This window comes from Alosa alosa, chromosome 17 (assembly GCF_017589495.1).
Source record: "Alosa alosa isolate M-15738 ecotype Scorff River chromosome 17, AALO_Geno_1.1, whole genome shotgun sequence".
NCBI lineage: Eukaryota > Metazoa > Chordata > Actinopteri > Clupeiformes > Clupeidae > Alosa > Alosa alosa.
In genome coordinates, this window is record NC_063205.1 from 5,610,976 (window position 1) to 5,621,030 (window position 10,055).

The following is a 10,055-nucleotide window of genomic DNA, read 5'->3' on the forward strand; positions in this document are numbered from 1 at the left end:
ATAGTTGCAGTTTAGAGAGCGTATTTAACAGCAGATGAGACTATCCCACTGTACTGTAACGCAGTAGTAGACAGAGCAGCGCTACTAGAGAAGTGGATGCAGCCTGACGTCAGATAGGAAACAGCACAACAAGCCTGCCAGCCACAGGAGGAGGAGAAGGAGGGAGCTTGGGAGAGAAAGAGAGACACATCCTGCAGCAGGATCTTAGGCCATCAGTGATGAGAGCTGAGCTTTGGGCTAATCAAGAGATCGCCCACCGAGAGGGCAATTTAATCCAATTACCTCATTAACTCTGAAACATAATGAGGGAGAGACAAGCTGATGCTAGTCTGCCCGCTGCCACGTGTGTGTGTGTGTGTGTGTGTGTATGAATGACTGAGAGGTTAGACAGTTAGAAGATTGTGAAATTACGTTATAAAGTCATCATGTCATTATGAAATTAGTGTTAATTGTGGTGTGATGGATTGAGTGTGGGCTCCCTCCGTGTTCCCCGTAGCTGAACACTACACTCATTTCTATCAGGGTGGCATATTCTACCTGCCAACATATAATGTGTTTGTTTGCTATTCTGCCTCTCCCATTTAGCAATAAATACATGGGCAATGAGCCACGCAGAAAATATGCATAGGCAAAAGCAAATATAGAATTTCATTTTGGGATACACCAACTGTATTAATGTCTGCATGCAAGTGTGTGTTACATAGATTTATGTGCACATTATGTTTGCTCAGACTTCTCAGATGTTTAGTATAGGGTTTGCTTGCGGGTGGTTGGTGGATGGGGATGTGTGATGGTTTCTGCACTTATCTGTGCAGTGGTATCTGTATCTTCAGTGACTTCTGTATTTATTGTTCACAAAAGATAGGCAGTAGAAATGAAAGAAAAGCAGATGGGCCAATCAGCGGGCAGTACCAGGTTCTGTGTCATGTCCACAGCGATGACGGCCACCTCCTCATTGTACTCGCAGATCATCTTCTGGATGACGTTGGTGAGGTCATCGTTCTCCGTTTCCTTGATGACGTGAAGTAGCTCCCGCATCACTGGCCGGATGTAAGGCCGAATGTAGACCTTTGCTGAAGAGAAAAAGAGAAGATGCTGGGATAAGTAGTACATCAAAGCAAATCAATAGTTCTTAATAAAAATAGGATTACATTTTATTTTCCTCCAATATGCAATTTGTTTTCTTCCAATATGCAATATAAACTAATTAGACAACAATGTCAACATTAGAAACATTTTTAAAGCAGTTGTTGATTCTTGACATCCATTGACAATAAGTTATTTGTGTTGTTAAACATCTGTTCAGAATAGCCTTCCTCTCTGCCTCCTAACCCATTCCACTGCCTCAGAACTGTTTTTATCTCGTTTCTTCATTTGATCTTATTTTAATTTTATTTTCTTACAATGTCTTCCTACCACTTTATCCTGTGTGTGTGTGTGTGTGTAGTCTTATATTTTGGTGTGCAGTGTCCTCTGTGTGTGTGTATTCTCGTTCTCTGGTGTGCAGTATCCTCGGTGTCTGTGCCTCTGTCTGTATGTAGTGTGTGTGTGTGTGTGTGTGTGTATTCTCGTTCTCTGGTGAGCAGTGCCCTCTGTGTGTGTGTGTATTCTCGTTCTCTGGTGTGCAGTGTCCTCTGTGTCTGTGCCTCTGTCTGTATGTAGTGTGTAGCGTCTTCATTGTACAATGCTGTCTGTGTTTGTAATGTCTGTCTGTATGTACTGTTTAACATCCTTAACATTTTAATTGTACAATGTCTTCTGTGTTTGTAATGTCTGTCTGTATGTACTGTTTAACATCCTTAACCTTTTAATTGTACAGTGTCCTTGGGTGACTTAAAAGGTGCTTATAAATAAAATGTATTATTATTATTATTATTATTATTATTATTATTATTATTATTAGGCATCTAGTTGGAATGAGAGGTGTGTTTATTGGTCCTTCATATGACTATATGCCATGAAAATAAATTAAAAGATGACACCAGTTCTAGTTGCTAATAAAACCATGCTTCAGACAACAGTGGCATCCTACTACACATCCCCACTAAAATGAACTCTAATTCCACAGAGGAACGGGCAACATCAAGGGTGGTGTATACACTTGCAGACCTTGTTCTTGGTTGCTGACAAGAGTCTGTAGAGCAATGGCCGCCTCCACCTTGACTGGCATCTCTTTATCTGCGATCAGGTCTTGCTTAACCAGCTCTACGGCGTTCCTCAGGACCAGTTCATCATGGAACTTCAGGGGGCTGAAGGAATGCAGAACCCAGCAGGACTGAAAAAAAGAGCCACAAGGAATCATTATAAATGTTCCTACTGCTAGAAAACTTTTTGTTGAAAGTTGTGTCCAACTAACCAAACCATACAAAAATATTTAACAATTGAACAAAAACACATAATTACGGAGCTTCAAAAATAATATGTACAATGTGAAAACAAAGAACAGTACACCAGTGCACCAGCATCCCCCAGAAACACAGAACATTAGTGCAATCCCAAGTGCAGCAGCACATAAATCCAATCCCTCGGTGTAATACTTTTACAGTTGCACCCCCTAGTGGTCTGAAGTGAAATGGGCTCCAGAAGGGGGAAACAGAACTCACTGTAAACTCACATTTAGTGAACGCAGAGCCCAACAGGACTGTGGGCCAAAAAAGGAGCTGGGATCAACATAAACACAAACACACACACACACACACACACAATAAAAAAAATATGCTCTCTACTTACCCTGGCTCGCAGGTAGCCGAGGTTTGAGTTGAGCAGTGGAAACACATAGTTCTGTAACATTAGCTCCATCTGATCCCTGTACAGTCTTTTCTGTGGGAGAAAAAATATATATATAAATATGGGGAAATATATATAAATATGTGATTTGATGTGATGTGATGTGAATATATATATATGAAAATCTGGAGTTGCACTGCAGATTGGATTCTGGTCATTCTGTTACTTCTGTGGCCAGTTACCTTGAGCAAGAGTTCAGCGAGGGAGCCAATGACATGCAGGGCACCATCCTTTCTACGGGGGTCAGCACTAGGGTCCATTAAGATCTGGTGGCAGAACTCCATCATCTGGGGCAGAACCTAAACAGGACAACCAAAAACAGCCATGTCTGCATTGTCTGAGCTGCAGACCCGTTTTATGGTACGAGTCATCATCATCCTGGCAGCTATGATTATTCTGCATATCAAATAATGCGTCCCCTATAAGAAGATCTAGGCCACATTAGCATAGAACTGCAATACTGGCTGCAGCGAGTCATGGTGTGAGCAAACACTACTGCATGTACAGCAACTCACCTCTTTGCGCTTGCGGGCAGCTTTGCACAGCAGGCTTTGAGCAGCTGTTGCTGGGAACACGTGGTCGTCGTACACGTCTAAAAACAACATCAGATCAAATTTTTTAAAATCTTTTGCATAATTAATCATCATAATAGAAAACGATCCAGGCCAGTACATTTGCCACAGTAATCCTGATGAAAGCCCACTGCGTTAAGGACTAGAGAGCCAGGCGGGACTACTCACTAAATTTCATGCGGATGTACTCATAAGGGTCCTCTTGCCACAGCTTCTCATCTTCATCCTTGTAGCACATAAGTGGAAAGACCACCTCCTGGTTTATAGTCTGTGAGGACAGATGAAGCACAAGGGGAGAATAACCACTGCACATTTAGCAGGAAACCTAAATACATCTGGGGAAGCATGGAAATGCATCTGTAGGTTTTATCCAACACAATATTGAAGGCACAATCGATCGATCGATAGATCGATAAATAGATAGATAGATAGATACTTTATTGATCCCCAGGGGAAATTTAAGGTCTCAGCAGCATACAGACAACACATACACATTCTTTAACAGCAGAAAAAGTAATTAAAGTATATAATATAAAAACACAACTAAGCAATAAGGACAGTAGAAGATAAAGAATATACTAAATATACTAAAATACAAATTATACTAACTAACACTTAATCTAAATCAATTCTAAAAACAGTATCCACATAGTGGTGATTAATCAATCAGAGGCGCTTGCAATGACTGAGACAGGGACTGAGCCTGTGATTCTCTGTGCATAGTAAGGCAAGGTAAGGTGCTCTGTGTGAATGAGTGTCATGGTGATAGTGGTCATGGTGATAGTGCAAATGAGTAAGTCCAACAGTGCAACAATGCAGAAATAAAGTCTATATATCTATATATTTAACTATTTTAAGAAAAGGTATAAGTGTGGCCACAGTTCGGCTGTGGCATGGAGGGAGGGGTTATGTATTTGTGCTAATGTGCTAATATAGCATGCAAACAGTGAGGCAGAAAGACAGTGGTAAAAGTGGCTAGGTATGTTAGTATGGCTAGGCTGCCGGAGCACGGAGGCCAGGTATGAGCACCTAGATAGAGATAGATACTTTATTGATCCCCAAGGGGAAATTCAAGGTCTCAGTAGCATACAGACATCACACACAACATGCACTTACAGCAGAAAAAGTAATATACAAATAAGAAAACTCCACTGTACAAAAGAGACATTAGAAGATAAACATGATACTAAACACTAAATACTAAATATACTATATAGAACTAATCAAATATCAACATAGTGTGCTTAAGGATGATCAAGCATGACAGGGCAGGGAGCTCACCTGCATGTGTGGCTTCATCTGTTTCCAGGTGAGTGAATGAGACACACCCTGGTTCAGGTAGTTGAGGGACTGCTGCAGCACACGGGGGGCTACATACAGCTTCTGTCTGTGCTGGTCCACCACTTTCAGTAAAACCTACAAACACGCGTGGCAAAGGTGAAACACTTCCTCACAACACACTTAATACACAGTGGGTAACTGGATCACGTGCTTAGTGCTTACTTGCTGAATTCCCACCGCATACGTCTTCACGAAAAAGTCTGCAAACTCAAAGTACTCCTTTGTAACATTGCCTGGACTTCCATACCTACAATCATGTTAAAGATAAGAAGTTATGGACATTACCATACTGCATCAATGCAAACATCTCAACCAACATCACTGCATAAGTATCACTGTGGCCAGTTCTGCTGCAAAGTGATGATTCCCCAGCTAAGAGTCAGAGCTCACCTCTCAAACAACCTTGTGATGATATGTAGCGCCCACTTTTTACATTTCCACCACACCAGCTGAGGCCGGTCATCCTCATCAACCTCCAGGGTCTCCTGTCAGACAGAAAATGTGTTTTATGATACACAACACCATCTCTGACACATCATCTCTATATAAACAACCATTGCATACTCATCATATTGCATACTCTTCACCTCCCTGATTGCTCCAGCATGTATGATCAGTTTATTGTTAGAGCATGCTCAGAGGACAGCACATCCGAATGATAGCTTCAGTAAGTGGCCAGCTGCACATACATGACAATTCTCTGTTAGCAGTATCAAACAAAAGAGTCCCCCCTTCACCATCAGCAGTAATGCTGAGCTGCTGAACAGAGCCTGTGGATCGGACACAGCCTTACCGGGGGAACATCTCGATCCATGACCGCTCGGAGGATCTCCATCCACTGGGTCATGACAGTGTTGTTTATCAGCTGTAAGGGCAAGGAGTACTGCAAAGAACAGGACTCATGTCAAAGTGTGGATGAGCATATGTGCAAGTTTGCAGAATAATACTAATGCAAATAATCATGTTATATATTTCCCGTACAATTAATATCACTCACACATACAGACACACAGACACACACACAGACACACACACAGACACACACACAGACACACACACAGACACACACACAGACACACACACAGACCTGTATGAGCGCATGAAAGATCTTGAGGATCTGTTTCTGGATGAGCACAGAGAACACGGTGGCGTCGGGCAGCAGCTGGGAGATGAGCTGCTGCAGGCGCGGCAGGAAGATCTGCATGGCAGCCAGGAGTGGGTCCCTCTCCTCAGCCTTCTTGAACCTACACATTACATTACATTACATTACATTACATTACATTTGGCTGACGCATTTTTAACCAAAGCGACTAACAACATGGTAACAGATTAAGTTTTAAAGCAATTCTCTCAACAATTTTAGGACAATTTAAAAACGGTAGAGTACAGTAAGAACAAGTGCATCAGTGAGTGCTGTTTTTTTAAACAGTTGAGTGTCAGTTCAAGATGGCTGGTAAGTGCTAGTATCAGTAAGACTTGTTGTAAGTGGTGCTATGAGAGGAGATGATCTCTAATGAGCTGGGTCTTCAGGAGTTTTTTGAAAATGGAGAGGGATGTCCCTGCCCTTGTAGGAACTGGCAGTGTGTTCCACCAACGAGGAACAACAGATGAGAAAAGTTTGGATTGGCCTGAGTGTACCGGTGGTAGAGCTAGACGTCATTCGTCTGAACATTCGTACACACAACAACCACAGCATCAGGACCACCAGCATCAGCTACCCTTCTACACACATGCAATGACCAATAGCACCATGACATCAGGTGCAAGCATGTTTAGATGTATTTGGACTGTGATACATTTACTGCTTTCGAGTGGAGGTGTAGGTCAAATTCACAGAACTTGTGGTTGGTCATGCTTAAAATCACAGCCATAATACAGTAGGAACTGCAGGCCAATGTGGATACTTACTCATATGTCTTGACCAGCTGGTATAGAGCCAACAAACTGCCATACCAGCTGCCACTATTCTGTGACTGTAGATACATGCCGATCTTATCCACAATGGCGGTCCAACGCCCAGGGAAATCATGCTTGATAATAGCCCGCAGACAAACAGTCAGCTGGGCCCTGTCAATCAAAACATTAATACCATCAACGACACATGAGGACACACACACAAACACATAAAGACACTTATAGGGGGGAAAAGTCTACAAAGCATTGAAAACATGTTACATTTGCCCAACTATAATGTAAAATGTTTTCAAACACACAGTAAAGGGGGCAAACAAGCAATAGATGTATTGAAATAGGAATACAAAACACGTGCAGGGTTTAGTTTTGTTTGGGGTGGGGCTGTTTGTAGTATGTCTGCTACTTTCACTCACCGTATGGACTCAGGACACTGGATGATAGCCTCAACAACGTTGTCTCGGATCTGCTGCCGGTCATTCTCATGGATGTTGAAGGGAAAGTGCACATCGCCAGGAGCAGGCTCTCGATCTTGCCAGTACTGGCCCATCATGTTCTTCAGGTAGATGGCAGCTGCACCACAAGTATGACAATAGATACCACCTCACTTTGGTATTATATCTTAAATGAAAAGTGATGCCTTAAAGTGATGCCTTAAAGAGGTGTTTCTTAACTGGTGGGTCGGGACCCAAAAGTGGGTAGCGGAACCGTTCTGGGTGGGTTGCTGAGCTTGTGGTTAAAAAAAAAAAATCAATTTAAAATGCTATCTCATCAGATCTAATATTGGACCTGTATTTTATTAACATACTTTATTTGTAGCCAATGTCAGTCATTACCATGACAATAGACATTTATGTGACAGGTCATTTTAGACATAATTTATTGCAGAAACGCAAGAAGGCTGCAACCCTGAATATTTGAAGTAGGCTATGATATGGATTCAATTAAACTGAGGACAAAATAGGACAAAAACCCCAGTTTGTGCATTGTGGCACATGAACCATCAAAACTAAAATGCCACATGGAAAAAAGGCACCCCTGTCAAACCTGTCGAGCAGTCAACTTTGAAAGATGACATCTGGAGTAGAAGACTTCAGAAATGTAATGCCAAACATCCACATGTTCCACACAAGTAGGTCTACAGGCACTTTGGGTGTCTTACCATGTAGCTCACCATATCCGTTGGCTTGAATGCTAAAAAAATATATGGGTCACGACTAAATAAAAATATATGGGTGTGCTCTATGAACATGGGAAACTGTGGGTCCCAAAGCCAGACCAGTTAAGAAGCACTGCCTTAAAGTATATATGGGAATGCAGTGCTTCCCACAGAATTGAATTCTATTTGTGGTGGTAGGTTTCCAGAATTAACTTGAATTCAACAGTTTTTAACAAATTAGTGCAGCGTGGTTATGATGCAGATTTAAGCACAATTTAGCCAGTCGACTTTTATGCCAACAATTGCAGGATTGTTAATGTCTTCTTTAAACGTGCATGTAGGTAGATGAGATACAATGAGAGGCTGTGCAAAGGTGCACATAGCTCTACTATAAACTAATTCCATCCCATTTAAATAGTACAACATGGAAAATCATTGTGTGGTGGTCAGTGTTGATATTGTGGTGGGCCGCCACAAATAAGTCAATGTATGGGGAAACACTGGAATGTGTGTGTGTGTGTGTCTGTGTGTGTGCCAACTCTTACCTGCCTGTCTAACAGGGAACTCCACCTGCTCTGACACAATGATTTGGAGCAGCGTAGGGGCGAAATTGATAATCTTGAAAGACTAAGATAAAGATATGGGAAATTATCATATGGATCTGATACAGTACAACAATATACTGCAAGCAACTCCATCAATACAGCCTGCTAGGTGTCACAATAGGCAACTTACATTCAGTAATTTCTTAAAACAAAGAACACGGGACACATCACCACATACTCACTCACGTCAGATTTAATCTAAATACCCTGTACATTATTGGCACGTAGGACAATGGGAAATTCAACCAAGCAGTGGAATAATGGCAAGTACAAAGTTGAATATCGTCACTAAGGCTACGACAGCTTGCCAAGATTATGATGTTGCTTTATTCCTAAACTTCAATTTTCGTGGCGGTCTGAGTAGCTACTAACCTATCTATTTCGGGTAGCTGACTCTACGTTAGGGGGATGTTGTTTCTAAGAAGGTGAAGGCTGTAGCCTACCAAACGCAAACAAAACTGTCTTTTGTTGGCTATATGCGTGCCTGACTCGATGTAACGTCGCAAATATGTCCCTTTTCAAATGGGAGCGTTACACAATATGCCACTAACGTTAATAATGTCCTTCAATACTAGTGATGAAATACATAAAAGACGTAACTTCGCTTTTATCAGATCTCGAACTTGGGCCTGGAATTCCAATCAGAAGCATGGATAGACTGAAACCCCTCTTGTTCTTTGATTGGTTATTCAACCTACCCTAACACAAACAACAAAGTTGTTTTAGAGTGGTAGTTACCTGTTTGAGTTCATTTTCCGCCGCTATCCTAAGGTTAGGGTCTATCGTTCCCTTCAAAGCCTGTATAATCCTGTTAGGATCCATAGGGCCTGTGGTTAAACGAGAATTTCTATCTTTTCACAATTACATGCATTCGCTATTCAAGATTCGGCCAAGCGTCCTGACAGCCCTGCCCCATTTTACCGGCAAGCAGCAGGCGGCGGTCGTAAACCAATGTAAATAAAAACGATTTACGGTAGCCTTAAGCCACATTGTAGCACAAAGGAGGGCAACAAGGAAGCAGTAAATGTATCATAAGTGGTCGTTACAGATTATATTAATTGAAGCCAACACATTAAGTGTGTCTGATATCTATTCGATAGGCTACTGCTCTTGCGCAGCCCATTAAAGGATTTTAGCTCACCTGATTTTGATAGTTTATTTTTTTAGCTTTGGAGTGTGTGTCTCTGCTGCTGACACTGTTGATACATGTTTGCTTCTCAGCATAAACAGAAGTCGATAGGATTACCAACGTTGCTTCGAAATGAAAAGCATCTTATAGGTTCCTCACCAAAGCAGACTAGGCCTAGTTGTCTCTGGTAAAATGCAGAGGCTTTGGCAAATAGGCCACATGCGGCGAATTTGCTGCATGACATATTTAGGGCAGCTGGTATTATGCACACTGAATCAAGGGGGAGAGAAGCCACATATTTGTGAATCAGGGTCATGATGACGTGGTTTAGGTTGGCCTTTAACTTGGGGTAATGGGACCAGAGACTCATATGGAGCAAATGTGTAAAGGCATCTCCAGGGTGTCTCAACCATGTATGCTTAATAGGTTTCAAAACATCTGGGAAAGTAGTTTAACTGAAAAGGTTTTTGTTTTTGCTCAGGATCGGGGTTGTATTGCCAAATATTTCAGACACTGTAATATTTCATTGGAAAGTTTTATAATCCATGCAC

At 41.8% G+C, this 10,055-nt stretch overlaps 1 protein-coding gene across 5 annotated transcripts in view; it reads right to left on the reverse strand.

Annotated features, from left to right (window-relative positions):
* Positions 1-9,283, reverse strand: part of ipo8 (importin 8) — an 18,940-nt gene extending 9,657 nt beyond the window's left edge. For 2 of the 5 annotated variants that reach the window (XM_048268612.1, XM_048268608.1), the window contains exons 1-16: positions 9,114-9,283; positions 8,316-8,397; positions 7,028-7,184; positions 6,609-6,767; positions 5,788-5,944; positions 5,494-5,583; positions 5,091-5,185; positions 4,863-4,947; positions 4,641-4,775; positions 3,528-3,627; positions 3,303-3,379; positions 2,970-3,086; positions 2,731-2,820; positions 2,615-2,641; positions 2,110-2,275; positions 913-1,073 (exon numbers count right to left, since the gene is read on the reverse strand). In XM_048268612.1, coding sequence (XP_048124569.1) covers positions 913-1,073; positions 2,110-2,275; positions 2,615-2,641; positions 2,731-2,820; positions 2,970-3,086; positions 3,303-3,379; positions 3,528-3,627; positions 4,641-4,775; positions 4,863-4,947; positions 5,091-5,185; positions 5,494-5,583; positions 5,788-5,944; positions 6,609-6,767; positions 7,028-7,184; positions 8,316-8,397; positions 9,114-9,197 — 1,782 coding nt within the window. In that variant the 5' untranslated portion in view covers positions 9,198-9,283. The remainder of the gene's footprint in view (positions 1-912; positions 1,074-2,109; positions 2,276-2,614; positions 2,642-2,730; positions 2,821-2,969; positions 3,087-3,302; positions 3,380-3,527; positions 3,628-4,640; positions 4,776-4,862; positions 4,948-5,090; positions 5,186-5,493; positions 5,584-5,787; positions 5,945-6,608; positions 6,768-7,027; positions 7,185-8,315; positions 8,398-9,113) is intronic. The other 3 variants (XM_048268610.1, XM_048268613.1, XM_048268609.1) reach the window with 2 other exon arrangements.
* Between the last annotated feature and the right edge of the window lie 772 nt (positions 9,284-10,055).